Source organism: Callorhinus ursinus, unplaced genomic scaffold (assembly GCF_003265705.2).
Source record: "Callorhinus ursinus isolate GAN/ISIS: 27379988/994484 unplaced genomic scaffold, GSC_fseal_2.0 scaffold40, whole genome shotgun sequence".
Lineage (NCBI taxonomy): Eukaryota > Metazoa > Chordata > Mammalia > Carnivora > Otariidae > Callorhinus > Callorhinus ursinus.
The window spans coordinates 9,762,226-9,783,170 of record NW_027397102.1 but is presented as its reverse complement, the minus strand read 5'-3'; the positions used below and the strand labels follow the sequence as shown (position 1 = coordinate 9,783,170).

General features: G+C 37.1%; 1 protein-coding gene across 3 annotated transcripts in view; it reads left to right on the top strand.

Moving 5' to 3' along the window:
• Positions 1-20,945, top strand: part of RPS6KA6 (ribosomal protein S6 kinase A6) — a 196,037-nt gene that overhangs the window by 93,425 nt on the left and 81,667 nt on the right. For all 3 annotated transcript variants that reach the window (XM_073880924.1, XM_073880923.1, XM_025879483.2), the window contains 2 exons: positions 20,436-20,542; positions 20,861-20,898. In XM_073880924.1, coding sequence (XP_073737025.1) covers positions 20,436-20,542; positions 20,861-20,898 — 145 coding nt within the window. The remainder of the gene's footprint in view (positions 1-20,435; positions 20,543-20,860; positions 20,899-20,945) is intronic.

Below are 20,945 nucleotides of genomic sequence, written 5' to 3'. Positions count from 1 at the left end.
CACCTCTCATAATTAAGTCATTGTTTCTCTCTCTTTTTCTCAGCCTTACTTTCTTCATTTTGTCTTCTATATCACTGACTCTCTCTTCTGCTTCATTTACCCTATGAGTTAGAACCTCCATTTTTGACTGCATCTCAGACTAGCATTTTTAATTTCGACCTTCAGTAAGGGATTCTCTAGTGTCTTTTATGCTTTTTTCAAGCCCAACTAGTATCTTTATAATCATTGTTTTGATTTCTATTTCTGACATCTTACTTATATCCATATTGATTAAATCTATGGCAGAGAGTACTACCTCTGGTTCTTTCTTTCGCTGTGAACTTCTCCTCCTAGTCATTTTGTACACAAAAGATAGGAAAGAAAGAGAAGGGAAAAAAAGAAAAAGAAAAGAAAAAGAAAAGCAGCAGTGACAGCAATAATAATATAAAGAACAACAAGAATATCTTCAAGAAGTGATTCTGGTGTGTGCTGGTGTACACTCTACTGTTGTGTTTTGGCTGCTCTTCCCCACTGGTCTTTCTTCTACAGAGTTCCTCCTTGCTTGTAATAGGGAGTGTTTGGTCCTTTAAGTAGGTATGCTTTGAATTGTTTGTGAAATTATGCCAGAAGCTGATGTTTTGGAGCTTTCTTTAATCAGTAGACTTGGTAGATGCGGGGGTTTATGTTGGTCTTCTGTGGGAGAGGCCTGCTGTGCTGGCACACAAGCTGACTTGCCCTCCTAAAGATGCTCTTGACAGGTCAGGGGGTGGGGTTTATTGTAGGGGACTCCAGCCTCCACTAGAGTGTCTATGTTTCTCTGAGGAGTCTGACTCTGCTGGTGGGTGAGAGGAGAAAAGGATGGAATAGGAGGTAGAATATGGCATCGCCTCTCCCTCTTGTCCCTAGGGAGTGGAATTCCTGGCAGCCGCTGCTCAGGAGGCCCTCTTAGAAAGGCCAACAATCTCCTGTGGGCTGGGACCTCCTCAGTTACTTGCCCTAACCTGTGTATGTTGTTGGCACACCCAGAGCCATTGATCTCCTGTATTTTATCTCTGGCCGGTGTCTGGGATTCAAAATTCCAAGTTTTAAATGGCCTGGTGATATGCATGCCCATTCCCGTCCACTGGCTGGGAGGCGCAGGTCGTGCCCAGCACTATCCTGTCCCTGAAAAGCCTTCACACTGGCTATCTCTGCATGCACAGAGGCTTGAGTTTATTGTAATGCTCAGTGATAAACTTGAGCCAGGTTAACAGCCATCTGAACTTGACTCAGTCCCCCACTCCTCTTTGTCACATAGAAGCCATTGCAAAGGCTTGAATCTATTGTGGAAAACAGCAAAAAGCTGCAAGGTTATCTACATTCTGCTCAAGTCTCTGTGCTCTCATCAGTTAGTTCCAGAAAAGCAGCTGTTTGGCGTGCACACAGAGTTTTGAGCCTGTGTGCTCACAACATAAAACTAAGAGGCATTCTGCCCTCTGCACACCCTTCTAAACCCACTGCTGAGCTCCACTCAAGGGCTCCCCAGCTGTCCCTTTTTCTCTGGAGTGGACAAATATGCTCCTCCAAATGCCCTTCTGGAAGGTGAGCAATTTCTCCCTGAGCAACCCAGGGATCCACTCACCACAGCTTTTTGTGTGGTTACAAACCACTGCGATCTTTGCAGCTTTCTCCCTGCTCCTGACTTTGCTCCAGGAACTGCACTTCCTCCCCTTCCCAACCACACAGCTTCCCAATCCCCCAATTCAGGTCTCCGAACCTCATCTCTGCCAAATTCTCTCACTCCAGCTGTGCAGATTGTTTCTGTACTCCTCAGATCCTCTTCCTAATTGTTCAAAATAGTTGAAGGTTGATCGAGTTGTATTCAAAGGATGAGGCAAGTTCAGCGTTCCCCTACTAATACTTCTCCGCCATCTTGGAACTCCCCTCACTCCTTCATTTCTGATTTTATTTATTTGAGCCATTTTTCTTTATTTCCTGGTGAGTCAAGCTAAAGGGTGTCAATTTGGGGCACCTGGGTGGCTCAGTCATTGAAGCAACTGCCTTTGGCTCAGGTCATGATCCCAGGTCTCCTGGGATTGAGTCCTGCATCAGGCTTCCTCCTCAGTGGGGAGCCTGCTTCTCCCTCTCCTGTTCCCCCTGCTGCTTTGCTCTCTCTTTCTCTTTCTCTCTTCTTCTCTCTGTCAAATAAATAAATAAAATATTAAAAAAATAAAAGTGTGTCAATTTGGTTTATCTTCTCATTGCAAATAGCAGGATTTCATTCTTTCTTATGACTGAATAATATTCCATTGTAGAAATATATGCCATATCTTCTTTATCCACTCATCTATTGATGGACACTAGGGCTGCTTCAATAATTTGATTATTGTAAATAATGCTACATAGGGGTGCAGTATCCCTATGAATTAGTGGTTTTTTGTTTTTGCTTTTTGTTTAAATAACCAGTGTTGCGATTACTGGATCTTAGGATATTTCTATTTTTAACTTTTTGAGGAGCCTCCATACTGTTTTCAAAGTGGATCCACCAATTCACATTCCTACCAACAGTACGTGAGGGTTCCTTTTAATCCACATCCTCACCAACACTTGTTGTTTCTTGTTTTTGATTTTCGCCAATCTGAGAGGAGTGATATGATATCTCATTGTAGTTTTGATTTGCATTTCCCTGATGATGAGTGATTTTGAACACATTTTCATGTGTCTGTTTGTCTATTGGCCATCTGTATGTCTTTTCTGGAGAAATGTCTATTCATGTATTCAGCCTATTTTTTAATTGGATTATTTGTTGGGTTGAGTTGTTTGTTTTTTTTTTAAGATTTATTTATTTATTTATTTGAGCGAGAGAGAATGAGAGATAGAGAGCACGAGAGGGAAGAGGGTCAGAGGGAGAAGCAGAGTCCCCGCTGAGCAGGGAGCCTGATGTGGGACTCGATCCTGGGACTCCAGGATCATGACCTGAGCCAAAGCAGTCGCTTAACTGAGCCACCCAGGCACCCTGTTGGGTTGAGTTGTATCAATTCTTCTTGATAAGTTGTTTTTGAAATTCCAGTTAGTTAACATACAATGTAATATTAGTTTAAGGTGTACAATATAGTGATTCAAAACTTCCATATAACACACCAAACTCCTCAAGCTAAGTGCCCTCCTTAATCTCCATCAACTATTTAACCCATCCCCCCAGCTACCTCCTCTCTGGCAACCATCAGTTTGTTCTCTAGAGTTAAGAGTCTGTTTCTTGGATTGCCTCTTTCTCTTTTTTCCCCTTTGATTGTTGGTTTTGTTTTTTATATACATAATATGAGTGAAATCACATGGTATTTGTCTTTCTCTGACTTATTTTGCTTAGAATAATACTCTCTACCTCTATCCACCTCATCGGAAATAGCAAAATTTCATTCTGTTTTATGGCTGAGCTATTTACCACATCGTCTTTATGCATTTATCAGTCGATGGACACTTGGACTATCACCATAATTGGGTTATTGTAGATAATGCTTCTATAAACATCAGGATGTATATATTCCTTTGAATGGGTATTTTTTAATGTAATTATTTTTATTATGTTATGTTAGTCACCATACAAAACATCATTAGTTTTTGATGTAATGATCCATGATTCACTGTTTTCATATAACACTCTGTTCTCCATGCAGTACATGCCCTCCTTAATACCCATCACTGGGCTAACCCATCCCCCCAACCCCCTCCCCTCTAAAACCCTCAGTTTGTTTCCCAGAATCCATAGTCTCTCATGGTTCGTTTCCCCCCCCCTCATTTTTCCCTTCCTTCTCCTAATGTTCTCCATGTTATTTCTTATGTTCCACAAATAAGTGAAACCATATGATAATTGACTTTCTCTGCTTGACTTATTTCACTTAGCATAATCTCCTCCAGTGATGTAAAAGTTGGGTATTCATTCTTTCTGATGGCTGAGTCATATTCCATTGTATATATGGACCACATCTTCTTTATCCATTCATCTGTTGAAGGGCAACTCTTTCCACACTTTGGTTATTGTGGACATTGCTGCTAGGAACATTGGGGTGCATATGGCCCTTCTTTTCACTACATCTGTGTCTTTGGGATAAATACCCAGGAGTGCAATTGCTGGGTCATAGGGTAACTCTATTTTTAATTTTTTAAGAAACCTCCACACTGTTTTCCAAAGTGGCTGTACCAACTTACATTCCCACCAACAGTGTAAGAGGGTTCTCCTTTCTCCACAACCTCTCCAACATTTGTTGTCTTTTGCCTTGTCAATTTTTGCCATTCTAACTAGTGTAAGGTGGTATCTCAATGTGGTTTTGATTTGAATTTCCCTGATGGCTAATGATGATGAACGTTTTTTCATGTGTTTGGTAGCCATTTGTATGTCTTCTTTTGAGAATTGTCTGTTCCTGTCTTCTGCCCAGTTTTTTACTTGATTACTTGTTTTTTTGGGTGTTGAGTTTGAGAAGTGCTTTTAGATCTTGGAAATCAGCGCTTCATATGTAGTGTCATTTGCAAATATCTTCTCCCATTCTGTGGGTTGCCTCTTTGTTTTGTTGACGGTTTCCCTTGCTGTGAAGAAGCTTTTTATCTTGATGAAGTCCCAAGAGTTCATTTTTGTTTTGTTTCACTAGCCTCTGGAGATGTATCTTGAAAGAAGTTGCTGTCGACAATGTCAAAGAGGTTACTGCCTATGTTCTCCTCTAGGATTTTGATGGATTCCTGTCTCACATTCAGGTCTTTCATCCATTTTGAATTTATCTTTGTGTATGGTGTAAGAGAATGGTCGAGTTTCATTCTTCTGTATATAGCTATCCAGTTTTCCCAGCACCATTTATTGAAGAGACTTTTTTCCATTGCATATTTTTTCCTGTGTTGTCGAAGATTTCACCATAGAGTTGAGGGTCCATATCTGGGCTCTCTGTTATGTTCCATTGATGTATGTGTCTGTTTTTGTGCCAGTACCATGCTGTCTTGGTGGTCACGGCTTTGTAATATAGCTTAAATTCAGGCAATGTGATGCCCCAGCTTTGTTTTTCTTTTTCAACATTTTCTTGGCAATTCGGGGTCTTTTCTGATTCCATACAAATTTTACGATTGTTTGTTCCAGCACTTTGAAAACTGTCATTGGAATTTTGATTGGGATGTCATTGAAGGTATAGATTGCTTTGGGCAGCATAGACATTTTGACATTGTTTATTCTTCCGATTTATTAGCATGGAATATTTTTCCAGCTTTTTGTGTGTTCTTCGATTTCTTTCATGAGTGTTCTGTAGTTCCTAGAGTATAGATCCTTTACCTCTTTGGTTAGGTTTATTCTGAGGCATCTTATGGTTTTTGGTGCTACTGTTAATGGAATCATATCCCTAATTTCTCCTTCTACAGTTGCATTGTTAGTGTATAAGAAAGCAACTGATTTCTGCATATTGGTTTTGTATCCTGCCACATTACTGAATTGCTATATGAGTTCTAGATATTTGGGGGTGGAGTCTTTTGGGTTTTCCACATAAAATTTCATGTCATCTGCGAAGAGAGAGAGTTTGACTTTTTCTTTGCCAATTTGAATATATTTTATTTCTTTTTGTTATCTGATTGCTGTTGCTAGGACTTCTAGTGCTATGTTGAACAACAGTGGCAAGAGTGGGCATCCTTGACGTGTTCCTGATCTTAAGGGAAAGGCTTTCAGCTTTTCCCCATTGAGGATGATATTCGCTGTGAGTTTTTCATAGATGGCTTTTATGAACTTGAGGAATGTTCCCTCTATCCCTATACTCTGAAGAGTTTTAATCAGGAAAAGATGCTGTAGTTTGTAAAATGCTTTTTCTGCATCAATTGAGAAGACCATATGGTTCTTTTCCCTCCTCTTATTAATGTGTTCTATCACATTGATTGATTTGCAAATGTTGAACCACCCTTGCATCCAGGGGATAAATCCCATTTGGTCGTGGTGGATGATCCATTTAATGTATTTTTGGATCCTATTAGCTAGGATTTTGTTGAGAATTTTGGAATCCATATTCATCGGGGATATTGGTCTAAAATTCTCCTTTTTGATGGGGTCTTTGTCTGGTTTGGGGAATAACATAATGCTGGCCTCATAGAATGAGTCCGGAAGCTTTCCTTCTGTTTCTATTTTTTAAACAGCTTCAGGACACTAGGTATTATTTCTTCTTTGAATGTTTGGTAGAATTCCCCAGGGAATCCATCAGGCCCTGGACTCTTTTTTTATGGGATATTTTTGCTTCAATCTCGTTACTGGTTTTTAGCATGTTCAAGTTCTCAGTTTCTTCTTGTTTCAGTCTTGGGAGTTAATATGTTTCCCAGGAGGTATCCATTTCTTCCAGGTTGCTTAATTTCCTGGCATATAGTTGTTGATAATAATTTCTAGTAATTGTTTCTATTTCCTTGGTGTTAGTGGTGATCTCTCCCATTTCATTCATAATTTTATTAATTTGTGTCCTTTATCTTTTCTGTTGAATAAGTCTGGCCAGCAGTTTATTGATCTTGTTAATTCTTTCAGAGAACCAGCTTCTGCTTTTGTTGATCTGATCTACTGTGTTTCTTGTTTCTAATTCATTGATCTCTGCTCTAATCTTAATTATTTCTTTCCTAATGAATGGCTTAGGCATCATTTGTTGTTTTTTTTCTTCAGTTCTTTAAGGCATAAAGTTAGTTGGTGAATTCGGGATTTTTCTATTTTTTTGAGTGAACCTTGGATGGCTATATATTTCTGTTTCAGGACTGACTTTGCAGTATCCCATAGGTTTTGGACCAATGTGTTTTCATTCTCATTGGTTTCCATGAATTGTTTAAGTTCTTTGATTTCCTAGTTTACCCAAACCTTCTTGAGCAGAGTGGTCTTTAGCTTCCAAGTGTTTGAATTTCTTCCAAATTTTTTCTTGTGATTGAGTTTCAGTTTTAAAGCATTATGGTCTGAGAAGATGCAGGAAATAATCTCAGTCTTTTGGTATCAGTTGAGACCTGATTTGTAACCCAGTATGTGGTCTATTCTGGAGAAAGTTCCACGTGTGCTGGAGAAGAATGAGTTTTCTTTTGTTTTAGGGTGGAATGTTCTGTATATATCTGTGAGTTCCATCTGGTATAGTGTGCCGTTCAAAGCTCTTTTTTCTTTGTTGACTTTCTACTTGGATGATCTGTCTATTGCTAAGAGTGCAGTATTGGGGTCTCCTATAATTAACATACTATTATCAATATGTATCTTTATTTTGGTTAACAGTTGGCTTATGTAGTTGGCTGCTCCCATGTTGGGGGCATAGATATTTACAATTGTTAGATCTTCTTGTTCGATAGACCCTTTAAGAATGATATAGTGTCCTTCTGTGTCTCTAACTGCAGTCTTTAGCCTAAAATCTCTTTTGTCTAATGTAAGAATTGCTACCCCACCTTTGTTTTGAGGTCCGTTGGCATGGAAGATGCATCTCCATCCCTTCACTTTCAGTCTGGATGTATTTTTAGGTTCCAAATGAGTCTCTTGTAGACAGCATATGGATGGGTCCTGTCTTTTTACCCAATCTGCAACACTGTGCCATTTCATGGGAACATTTAGGCCATTCACATTGAGAGTGATTATTAAAAGATATGAATTTATTGTCATCACGTTTCCTGTGAGATTCTTGCTTGTTTCTATAGATTATCTGTATAAATTTCTGTTCTGTATCACTCTTGGGGACTTTCTCCTTCCATAAAACCCCCCTTTAGTATTTCTTTCAGGGCCGGCTTAGTGGTCACATATTCTTTCAGTTTCTGCCAGTCTGGAAGCTCTGCATCTCTCCATCCATTCTAAATGACAGCCTTGCCAGCAGATACAGTATTCTTGGCTGCATGTTCTTCTGATTTATTACCCTGAATATTCTTGCTCGCCCTTTCTGGCTTTCCAGGTCTCTGTGAATACATCTGATGTTATTCTGATGTTCCTCCCTCTGTATGTAACTAATCTCTTCCCCCTAACTGCCCTTAAGATGGTTTTCTTGGTTCTAAGATTTGCGAGTTTTACTATTACTTGCCAGGGTGTTGGTCTGTTTTGCTTGATTTTGGGAGGGGTCCTCTCTGCCTCTAGGACACAAATGTTTGTTTCATTCCCCAGATTAGGGAAATTCTCAGCTACGATTTACTCAAATATATCTTCTAGTCCTCTCTCTCCACCCACTCAGGGATCCCAACAATTTTGACATTGGATCGTTTCATGGTGTCACTTATTTCTCTAATTCTGTTTTCATAGATTTTAAGCTGTTTCTCTCAGGCCTCCTCTTTTTCCTTCCTTTCTCATAATTTGTCTTCTAGATCGCTAATTTGTTCTTCTGCCTCATTTACACTAGATGTTAGAGTATCTAGATTAGTATGGATTATTGATAGCATTTTTAATTTCTTCCTGTTCAGCACTCATTTCTGCCCTTAGATACTCTATGTTGCCATTAATCAATTTCTCCATTCTAGCTATCATCTTCATAACTCTTACCCTGAAGTCCATTTCCAACATCTTTCTTATATCTATATACGTATGTAAATCTGTGGCAGCAGTCACTGTCTCTGAGTCTTTCCTATTTCGGAGGTTCTTCCTCTTAGTCATTCTGTTGAGGGATGGGTGAGGGAATGTACAGAGTCCAAATTATTGACCAGAACCCAAGCAAGATGCACCTGTTTTATACGGACCTTAGTATTGTTGGCCTCTTGTTTTCCCAGCCTGTCTTCTGGGGATGGGACCTGCTGTGCTGTTACTCAGGCAACTCTGTTTGTGCAGAGTTGCCCTGCCCCCTTTTGGGGGGGGAATGGGCTCAATGAAAAATGTTTTTTTGGGGGGCTTTTGTTCTCTGGCGGCTTTCCATGGTGGCTTTCTGCGTGTCTTCCAAGAGAGCAGAAGAGATCGTTTCCAACCCTCTGCCTCAGAGCAGAGAGATCGCAGTCTGTTCTTCTTTGAGTTCTCCAGGCCACACTATCTCCGTTTCTTTCTGTGCTGCTATAAACTGCAGCGTCTCCTGTGTTGTGCACCCCTGAGCAGCACTCCCAATCCTAGCTTCCAGATCCAGGCATGGCTTCGCCCTTTGTGCTTTTATTTTTTAAGAGATTTTATTTATTTGTTTGAGAGAGAGAGAGAATGAGAGATAGAAAGCACGAGAGGGAAGAGGGTCAGAGGGAGAAGCAGACTCCCTGCTAAGCAGGAAGCCCGATGTGGGACTCGATCCCGGGACTCCAGGATCATGACCTGAGCCGAAGGCAGTCGCTTAACCAACTGAGCCACCCAGGCGCCCGCCCTTTGTGCTTTTAAACCTGCCATCTGCCCCCAGTTCACATGCACAGCCCCGCTGTGCGAGGTTTCAGTCTGGGGGGCTGCTCTAAAATCCTTTCCTCACCGCTACTGGTCTGTGAGTCTGTGCCCCGTCCCCAGTACAGGAGGCTTTCACACACTGATGGTGCTGGATTCCAAAGGTTCCTCCCCCTTCCGTTTATCTTCTGATATCTGCCTGCAGAATCACGGCTCCCAGCTTCATAACCTTGAAACCAACCACCTTCGATATTGTTTGTAGAGATCCAGATATATCTTCTTACATCTCAGGCTGATTTCATCAATGTTCAGAGTCGTCTGGTAGATATCCAGCTCAATTCAGGGGACTGGTCCCTACTCCTCCGCCATCTTTTCCTCCTTCCCTGACACCCTATGCCTTTTGATTACAGTTTTAATCCATTTACATTCATAGTAATTACCGATAGATATGTATTTAGTGCCATTTTATTACTTGTTTTCTCATTGTTTCTGGAGATTTTCTGTGTTCCATTCTTGTCTTTGTCACCTTGTCTTTCTTTTCTATTCCAACAGCCCCCTTTAATATTTCTTACAGGGCTGATTTAGTGGTCACAGTGTCCTTTAGTTTTTGTGTAGGACACTCTTTATCTCTCCCTCTATTCTTAGTGATAACCTGAATGGATAGAGTTTTCTTAGCTTCACATTTTTCCCCCACTCACAACTTTGAATATATCATGTCTCTCCCTTCTGGATTGCCATGTTTCTGTTGAGAGATCTGCAGCTAGCCTTAGGGGTCTTTCCTTGTGAGTTGAGGACTCTTTTTGTCTTGCTGCTTTTATGATTTTTTTTCTTTATCACTATGTTTTGGAAATATAATTACAGTATGTCTTGATATTGGCCTGCTTTTGTTGATTTTGTTGGTAGTTCACTGTGCCTCCTGGATCTTGATATCTGTTTCTTTTCACAGATTAGTGATATTTTCAGCTATTATTTTATGAAATAAATTTTCTGTCCCCTTTTCTCTCTCTCTTCTTCTCCTGGGACTCCTATGATATAAAGTAATTACATTTGATGGCATCAGTGAATTCCCTAAGTCTATACTCATGTTCCATAATTCTTTCTTTCTTTTGTTCAGTTTGATAGTTTTCCATTATTTTATCTTCCATATCACTAAAGTGTTCCTCTGCTTCTTTCATGCTTGATTTCAGTGCATCCAGTCTGTTTCAAATCTCAGTTATTGCATTTTTCATTTCTGACTGTTTTTTGACTCTTATCTCTGCAGCAAGGACCTCCCTGATGTCTTACATTCTTTTCTCATATCCAGCGAGTATCCTTAAAATTGTTGCTTTAAATTCTCCATCAGTCATGTTACTTATAATTGCTTTACTGAGATCTCTGACTTTGACCTTTTCCTGTTGTTTCATTGGGATGAATTCTTCCATCTTGGAATTTTTTCTACATCTCTGTGTTCTGTGTTAGAAAAAGTTGTTATTTGTCCTGCTTCTAAGAGTAATGGCTTTGTGCAACAGAGGTCATATAGTGCCCAGGGCCTGGTGCTTCAGGGAGTGTATCTGGTGTGTGCTACATGTACTCTGTTGCTGTGTTCTAGCACTCTGTCCTTCAGTCCAGTCATTTGGAGAGTCTCTCCTTGTCTGCAGTGGGCAGTGTTTCATCCTTGGGCAGAGTGTGGTGAATTTTAACTAGGTTTACTTTGGTCAGCTTGATAAATGAGTCCTGATGGCACTTCCACTAGAAATGAAGCCTTGCAGAGCTCTCTGGTTGGGAGACGTGGTGTGGACAGGTGTTTCTGCTGGTCTTCTGGGGAAGGAGCCCTCTTCTCTGGGACTGTGTCTAACTTGACTGTGAGGGGCAGGACCAGCAAAGCTCAGGTGTGTGGTTCTTTGTTTAAGCAGGTTAGGCAGCCTGTTTTGCAGCTTTGTCACCCAAGGTGTTTCTGTGTTTATGCTTTTTCTGGTAGGCCTGTATTGCTATTATGTTCCCTCCTATACCTGCTTTTGCTGCATCCCAAAGATTTTGGATCATTGTTTTCATTTTCATTTGTTTCCATGTAATTTTTAAATTTTCTTGAATTTCTTGGTTGTTCCATTCATTATTTAGTAGCATGTTATTTAACCTCCATGTTTTCATGCTCTTTCCAGATTTTTCTTGTGGTTGATTTCTAGTTTCATAGTGTTGTAGTCAGAAAAGATGTATGGTATGACTTCGATCTTTTTGAATTTGTTGAGACTGGTTTTGTGGCCTAATATGTGATCTATTCTAGAGAATATTCCATGTGTACTTGAAAAGAATGTGTAATCTGCTGTTTCAGTTTGGAATGTTTTGAATATATTTGTTATATCCATCTGAATCAGTGTGTCATTCAAAGCCAGTTTCCTGGTTGGTTTTGTTTGGATGATTTTTCAATCAATGTCAGTGGGGTGTTAAAGTCCCCTGCTGTTGTTGCATTACTATTAAATTGTTTTTAACTGTTTTATGTATTTGGGTGCTCCCATTTTGGTGCATAAATATTTTAAATTGTTATATCTTCTTGGTGGATTGTCCCCTTTATTATTATATAGTGTCTTTGTCTGTTGTTATACTCTGTTTTCAAGTCTTTTTTGTTTAATATATATCTTGCTATCCCAGCTTTCTTTTGACATCTATTTGCATGGTAAGTGTTTCTCTATCCTCTCATTTTCAGTCTGTAGGTGTCTTGAGATTTGAAAGAGTCTATTGTGGGGAGTATTTAGATAGTTGTTTTTTTTATTCCCCCTATCATCCTTTGCCTTTTTATTTGAGCATTTAGTTCATTTACATTCAAAGTAATTATTGGTAGCTATGCATTTATTATCATTTTGTTATTTGTCCATGCCTTTACTTTTAGTCTGTGTGTCCTTAGACTGTGTGTGTATGTGTTTGTGTGTCCTTATGTTTAAAATGAGTCTCTTGTAGACAGCATATAGATGGGTCTTGTTTTATATTTATTCAGCCACTCTGTGTCCTTTGATTTAAAAAATAAGTCCATTTACATTTAAATAATTATTGATAGGTATGGTACTTCTGCCATTTTGCTAATCATTTTCTAGCTGTTTTATTGTTTCTTTTTCTTTCTTCTGCACTCTTCCTTTGTGGTTTGATGACTTTCTTCAGTGTAACACTTAGATTCCTTTGTTATTATCTTTTTTATCTACTATAGGTTTTTGCTTTTTGTTTACCATGGGGCTCACATATAACAGCCTCTATCTCTCCCTCTTTCTCCCTCTCTCTCCCTCATTTTCCTTCTCTCCTCTTTCTCCCTGTCTTCCTCTTTCTTCTTCTCTTTCCCTCTCTCTATACATATATATTTTATGCATTTTTTACTCCCTCTGCCACATTTTATGTTTTTGATGTAAATTTTACATCTTTATTTTGTGTATCCCTTAACTGATTATTGTATTTATCTTTATTTTTACTACTTGCATCTTTTATTCTTCACACTACTGTTGTAAACAATTAACCCACCTTTATTATATACAATAGTCCCTCATGCCCACAGTTTTTCTTTGTTTGGTTTCATTTACCAATGGGAACCCATGGTCCAGAGGCAGATTATCCTACTTAAGACATATCCTCAAAAGATCGGTAGGCTAATGCTATGGCATAATGCCTATTTTATTCCCTTTCATTCATCTCATCACTTAGGCATTTTATCATCTCAAATCAGCACAAGAAGAAGGGTGAGTGCAGTATAGTAATTATTTTGAGAGAGACAGAGACTGCATTCATGTAACTTTTATTACAGTATAATGCTATAATTATTCTTTTTCATTATAAGTTATTGTTGCTAATCTCTTACTATGCTAAAATTAAGTTAAACTTTATTATAGATATGTATGTACTGAATAAACATAGTATGTATAAGGTTTGGTACTATCTTCAGTTTCAGGAGTGTGTTGGAACATATCTCTTGCCAATAATGGGGAGGACTCCTGTGTTTACCTCGACTAGTGAGATTTATACTTCCACATGTTTTTTTGTTAATAATTAACACCCTTTTTTTCTACTTAAAGAAGTCCCTTGACATTTCTTATAAGGCCAGTTTAGTGGTGATGAACTCTTTTGCTTTTTCTAATCTGGAATGCTCTTTATTTTTCCTTCAATTCTGAATGCTAGTCTTACTGGGTAGACTATTCTTGTATGGTTCTTTTTTTTTTTTTTTTTTCCTTTCAGCCCTTTGAATATATTATGCCACTCTCTTCTGGCCTGCAAAGTTTCTGTTGAAAAATAATGTTGATAGTCCTATGGAGTTCCCTTGTGTGTAACAAGTTGTTTTTCTCTTGATACTTTTAAGATTACCTCTTTATTTTTAACTTCTGGAATTTTACTTATATGTCTTTGTGTGGATCTTTTGGGGTTTTTCTTATTTGGAACTCTGTGGGCTTCCTTTATCTACATGTTTCCTTCTCCAGGTTAGAGAAGTTTTCAGTTATTGTTTCTTCAAATAAGTTTTCTGCCATTTTCTCTCTCTCTCCTCTCTCTTTCTTCTAGGACCCCTATAATGTGAATGTTATTCTGCTTTATGTTGTCCATAGGACACAAAAGCTGTCTTCACTTTTTTAAATTTTTTTTTTTTTTCCTGCTCTTTTTGGGTGAGTTCAACTGCCCTGTCTTCTAAATGACTGAGTCTTTCTTATGCTCCATCTAATCTGCTGTTGAAACCCTCTAGTATATTTTTCAATTTAGTTATTTTATCCTTCAGCTCTATGATCTTTGTTTGGTACTTTCGTCTATTTTCTATTTCTTTGTTGAAGTTTTCACTGTGTTTCCATTTTTCTTTGTAGTTTGTTGAGCATCTTTATAACTATTACTTTGAACTCTTTATTGGGTAAATTACTTATCCATGTTATATTGAGGTTTTTTATTTTCCTGAGGTTTTATCTTGTTATTTCATTTGGAACATATTCCTCTATTTCCTCATTTTGCTTGACTTTCTGTGTTTTTATATATATTAGGTGAAACATATACTTCTCCCAGTCTTGAAAGAGTGGTCTTGTGTAAGAGATGAATCTTATCTTTCAACCATACCTGAGCTCATGATTGTCTCTTAAACCTTCATGATTGTTGGGGCGCCTGGGTGGCTCAGTCAGTAAGGTGTCCAACTCCTCTGATTTTGGCTCAGGTCACGATCTTACAGTTGTGAGGTCAAGCCCCATGTCCAGCTCTGCACTCAGCATAGAGTCTGCTTGAGATTCTCTCCCTCTCTCTCTGCCTCTCACCTCTCTCTCTCTCTTTTCTGTCTCTCTCTCTCTCTCTTTGTCTTTATCTTTCTCAAAATAAATAAATAAAAGCTTTAAAACAAAACCATTATTGTCAAAGCGGCCTGATTTATTCTTTATAGGTCCCAGTTGTTGATGATGTGCCAAGACCTGTCAGTGTTCCAAATGGAAAGATCTCAGTCAGCACCTAGTTTCAGGCTGATTGAAAGCCAGATCCTCTGGCAGGAGTTTTAAAGCATGCCAATATATACATCCCTTTGGACTGCAGTTGTAAACCCTGCTAGCCTCCAGACCAGGCAATCTAGAGGGGGTCCCTTGGGCTATAGTTGCAAAAATTAGAGCTTCATATGAGCGTATAAGTTCCTTTCTGTAAGGTACTGATGAGCTGTAGCAAGGCTGACGGAGGGCACAAAGGTGTGTCCCCTGGCCTATGTTCCTCAGTCCACCTCTGTAGCTTCTAAATGTGTGGGCCTTTTACCATTTCTTGTGAAGAATCTGTTTAGCTAGTTTTCAGGTCTCTTTCTTTTTTAAAAGATTTTATTTATTTATTTGAGAGAGAGCACACAGAGTGAGAGGGAGAGCATGAGCAGGGGGAGGGGCAGAGGGAGAAGAAGACTCCCCATTGAGCAGGGAGTGGGGAGCCCAACGTGGGGCTCAATCCCAGGACACTGGGATGATGACCTGAGCTGAAAGCAGATGCTTAACTGACTGAGCCACCCAGGCACCCCTCAGGTCTCTTTCAGAGGGAACTTTTCCATATGTAGCCATAGATTTTGTGTGTCCATGGGAGGAGTTGAGTTCAGGATATTCCTATGGCACTATTTGGACCCCCCCCACCTTTATTGCCTTATTTTTAATTTAACTGTTTTTATCTATAACACTTTTTTGTGTTACTTTAGTAGTTATTTTAGTGTTTATAGTATAAATTTGTAACTCAGGAGTCGGAATCTGTGGTCTCAGGCCAAATATGGCCAGTTGCTTATTTCTGTTAATACAGTTTTATTCGAACACAGCCACATCCTTTGTTTTAAGTATTGTCTATGTCTGCTTTCATGCTTCAATGGCAGTGAAATTGCATGGTAAGTTTTTATTGGATGATAGGCCTTATGAATTTATTTTTCTTATATTCTGGATACTATTGTTTTTTGGTTTTTTTTAAAAGATTTTATTTATTTATTTGATAGAGAGAGAGTGAGAGAGCACAAGGGAGAGGGAGAAGCAGGCTCCCCACTGAGCAGGGAGCCTGGCATGGGGCTTGACCCCAGGGTCCTGGGATCCTGACCTGAGCTGAAGGCAGACACTTAACTGACTGAGCCACCCAGGCATCCCCTATTGTTTTCTTATAAGTAGTATTTAGCTTTGGTCTTGGATACTGTTAGCTTTTTGAGTCTTGCTTTTAAGCTTTGTTATGTGGGCCCAGAGCAGAATTTAGTCCAGAATTAATTTTTCCCAATACTGAAACATCACCCCTCTTAGTACTCTAAACCAGTACCCTGTGAATTATGAAGTTTTTCACTCTCACTTTTGAGAATAGGACCTATCCTGTTACTTTGTGAATTCTGTGAATTCTTGTTTTTAATCCCTTAGGCTTACCTGGACTCAAGTAGTTTCCTCAGATCCATGATTGGCAATTTTTTTTTTTTTTTGGATGGCAGACTTTCTCAAATTTATCTTGTTAGGTGATCATATTTTTATATTCTTACAAATATTGAGATTTGTTTTGGAATATAAAACTAGTTTGATTTTTTCAGGTCGTTAAACTGGACCAGAACAGCATTTAATCAGGGACTAATTTTGCACCACTCTGAAGCAAAACACTTTGGATTACTCTGTCCAATACCCTGTGAAATATGAGGTTTTCTGCTGTGGTTGGAGGTAACAGGAAGTATTCCTGGCCCTGTGTAAGTTCCATTGAACAGTCTTCTAATCCTTTCATTGATTGTTTTCTAGCTCAGGATAATTTCCTCACTCCTGTGTTCTAAGCATTTTTCTGGTAAATGCTTGAGGGAGACCTCTACATAACTCTATAGTTCTCTCTCTCTCTCTCTCTCTCAAGTTCTCCTTTCTATATGCTATCTTGTGAATTATATCCTTCTTGTCTCCCCAGCCTCTTGTTAACTCAGGGCGTCTTATAGGCTCTGCCTGACTTGACCCTCCTTATACAGCTGCTTGGAAACTCTTTCTAGATAGTAAGGTAGGACAGCTGTAGGGCTTACCTTGTTTGTTTCCCATTTTTCAGTATTCATTGTACTTTGTTGACTGATGGCTAATGTTTTGAAAAGTGTCATTTCGTAGATTTTGTAATGTGTTTTAGTTGTTTCAGGCAGGAAATATATCCTGTCCTTGTCTACTTCATTTTGTCTTAAAGTGGCAGTCTGGGAATAGCATTTTAATTTGGTGATAGTGTTTCAACATCTCACTTCCAGAATTGAGATGTTGAGTGTGGGAGAGCTATTATTGATTCCCAGAGCTCTGGAACTTGCTGTGAAAAAGGAACTGTATGCTAGCCAGTGCTTAAGTGGCTAAGGTCTATGGCTTGTATCTGTCTACATCCAGTGTAGAACATGCCATACATGAACATAGACTGATCTTGGTATATTATTTATTATAGAACAGAATTCAGTTTATGGTAGGGTCTGTCTAGGACCCACTTCCAAGGAGGGTTATAAAGGACCTTGTTAAAAGCTTGTCTCAAGACACAGAATGACAGCAGTGAAACAGGGCCCCAGAATTCATGATTTCTTGTGTTATAGTGTAGAATTTTCAGGAATGTGTTTGAGAAATTTTTACTTGTAGTCATTTCTAATTTTCTTTTAAACTCTTCAGACCTTCATTCTCGATGTGGGACTATCTAAACCCATACTAGCACAGAGATGCAGTCAGTAAGTTTTGATTCCTAAGTCTGGAATATTAGGTAAGAGCAAGCATTTTAAATGCATTTGCCAAAAGACAATAAATTAGTATATTTATTGAACAGGCTTTTAGTAAATGATTTGTTACTTCTATAGACAGCTTAGTAATAAGAAGTTGTTTTTGGTTATATTTCACTTGTATATACACACGAAAACCTGTTATGTCATCCAAAATGAGGTCATGTTCTTCATGCCTTAGTAAAAGACTTTAAAAAGTATATTTTTGTATGTGTTAAAGAATATTGTATGTTGTATATATTTCAAAGGGAACGGTACCTCCCCAAATTTCTCTCCCCCAAATACCTCCCCCCGCAACACACAGACAAAAATACAAAACTCTTAAGCCGTGTTTTACTTTGCTAATATTAAGAAAATATATTTGGATGAATGGTGATAATTATAAAGCTGCCAATTTTTCCAGAATTAATTTATAGGTTTAAAAATTTTTTCAAGCAAAATCCCAATAGGAATTTTTGTTTGTTTGAAAGTGAGAGAATAATTTTACCAGCTTATCTAGAAAAGTAAACAAATAAAAAAAACTAAGACATTTTGAAAATAACACCCTTGTCTTGCCCTACCTCTTGTTTAAAACTTTGTAAAACTGCTGCTATAAGTAGAACATCATAATATCAACACAAGATTAAATACATACTATAAAGCCCCCAAATACTCAGGTGTATATGATTTACCATATGTTATTATGATAAAGGAGAATCACAAGTTAATGGCAAAGAGACTGTTCAATAAATAGTATATGATAAATCAGTTAGATATTTCAGAAGAATATCATTTTAAATTTTCATCTCTACCATACAAAGATAAATTTTACTTAAGAGTTAAATCTGGAAAAATAATTGTCCTAAAAGAAAATGCAACCAGATTTGCAGTTGACCACTTAATGGAGGTTTCTCCTTAATCATTAAAATAATGAAGGAAAACCATACAGAAATGATAGATAAATTTGACTACATAAAATTAAGAATTCCTGAATATCAAAAACAAGCACAGAATGATGAAAATATTTACAAGTAATGTGATGGAGAACTAACATTTTTAATATTTAAAGGGCTTATACCAATTGAAAAAAACAGTAAGTAAATAATGGAAAATAGGCAAAAACATTACAAATAATTTACTTACAAAATAGAAAGTCCTAAAGGACATGGAAAAATGTTTAGCCTAGGAAACAAAATTTAAATTAAAACAGTTGTTGGCATTTTTGTGTATCAAATTAAAAAATATTTTTGAAGAGTAATATTCAGTGCTATTGTGGATGTGGTATAAGACAAATGCTTTCATAAATTGCTGATGGGAGTAGAACTTATTGTAAACTTTTTGGAAAATAATCTTATTCTATATGTCAAAATCTTGGAATATTTATTTTCACAGACCCAGTATTTCCTGTTTTATTTCTTAGGAATTCTTTTTGGGGAAATAAATATAAAAAATATATATGCATATTACAGAGTTATTTAAATAATGAAAAACTGGAAATAATCCAAATGAACTTTTAGGTAAATTATGGTAAATTAGTATGTTGATATTGTGCAGCTATTGAAAACTATAAATAAATTTTAAAAATATGGGAGACTGCTTATGTTATAATATTAAATGGGTAAAAAGGAAGCCACTAAATAGTATATATCCTGTGATCTTAAATATGTTAAAACAAACATGCACTCATACATATACAAATGATTTGAAGAGCAGACAACAAAAGACTAGCAGTGCTTACCTCAAGGTGCTAGGGTTTAGATGATTTTATTTCATGGGTTCATTGGTGATAGGATGATTAGTAAATAGGAAAGCACTAGTTGAAACATAACATATGATGGAAGTGGCTTCTGGGAAGAGGTAGTTCTTAGAGATAAGTATTCCTGAGTTCAAATTGTGGGCCTACTTCTTACTAGCTATGTTATTCTAGCTATTCTGATTCTGAATCTCTTTCTCCAGATGTAAGGTGGTGATAATATATACCTCATAGTGTTGTTTGAAAGGTTGTAATAACATGAATGTAAAGTTACTGGCACATAATTGCTACTTAGTAAGTTTCTTATTTGTGTCTATCATGAGGCTTTTCAGAGACAGCTTCATGACAAAATAATATGCTTGCCATAAAACTGTAACCTGGACAAAGCTTCTTTAGAGTTAGAAAGATTTTTGTTTAGGATTTTCTTATGTGTTAGGTTTAAATGAAAATTTTGATTAGCCTTCCTGAGAAGTTAAATAAGTAACAAATATTTTTATTCCTAATAAAGTATCAAATATTTTTATTCTTAATAAAAAAGTATCAAGTGAAAATTATGTTTTTATAACTGTACCATTATAATATTGAAATGAATTCCCTGAAATTTAGATAATGCATGATCTTTGTTTTTCTATAGATCATTTTAATAAAAAGTCGGTAGAGTTTCAAAATTTATCTTTAACTGCTCATTCTCTCCAGTTTTACTAGTAACCAGAGTCTGTATTATGTAATTCAATGGCCATAATTCTAAATGTGCAAGTCAGTAATAAGATTTAATGATGTTTCATTCAAATTTTGAACTTTCCTAATAATTCAGAGATTTCTGTAGTGAAAATAACCAATTTCTAGACAAATGATTTGTTTTGCCAATCAGAATCCTTTGATAAATCTTAAAAATTACATCCAATGGAAAAAAAATACATCTAATGGTTGAGTAGTGCCTAATTTCGTGTGTAAATTTAACACTCACTTATGAATGAATATAGACCTAAACCTATAATAATTATACCTCATGGTTACACACATAGCATTTCATAAATTACAAAGCTTTTTTCCACATAAGCTAATTTGACTCTTCAGCGTAGAGGATATGTAAATTCCATAATATGCTTTAGGAAGATTTACATTAAAACAGTTAATGTTGAAGAGAAGGATTCTTAAAGAGTACTTTCAGCTATCTACTTTTATTTTTTTTTTTACTTATCTAGATTTGTCTGTTTATTGGTTTTTAATGAAGTAAATTTTAAAAATTCAATATTGGAAAAAGGATCAAATGGTAAATTATTGTATTCTAGGTTCTGTTTACAGAGGAAGATGTGAAATTCTACCTTGCAGAACTGGCCCTTGCTTTGGATCATCTGCACCAATTAGGAATTGTATATAGAGACCTGAAGCCAGAAAAGTAAAGCTATATTCTTCTTATGAATCCCTGTTACCAGTATTTCTATAACTACTTTTTTCTCCATTAAGTCTTTTATTTATTTTATTTAAAAATTACATGAAAATATATATGAACTATACAATTATATGAAACTTACTTATTAAAAGTAATCTTTATAAGATACTCATTGATTTTATTTTCCCATTGATTTGAAATTAATCATTTAAATATTTTCCAGTATATCAAAAATTATTTTAAAAGTGTATGATGATTTTTGTGTAAATGTTTTATATAAAAATATTTTATTCCATCTTGTTGAATGTGAATTTTGATTTACAGCATTCTGCTTGATGAAATAGGACATATCAAGTTAACAGGTATGCAAATTTTCTTATTTTACCCTAAACCCATTTTATATTTTTCT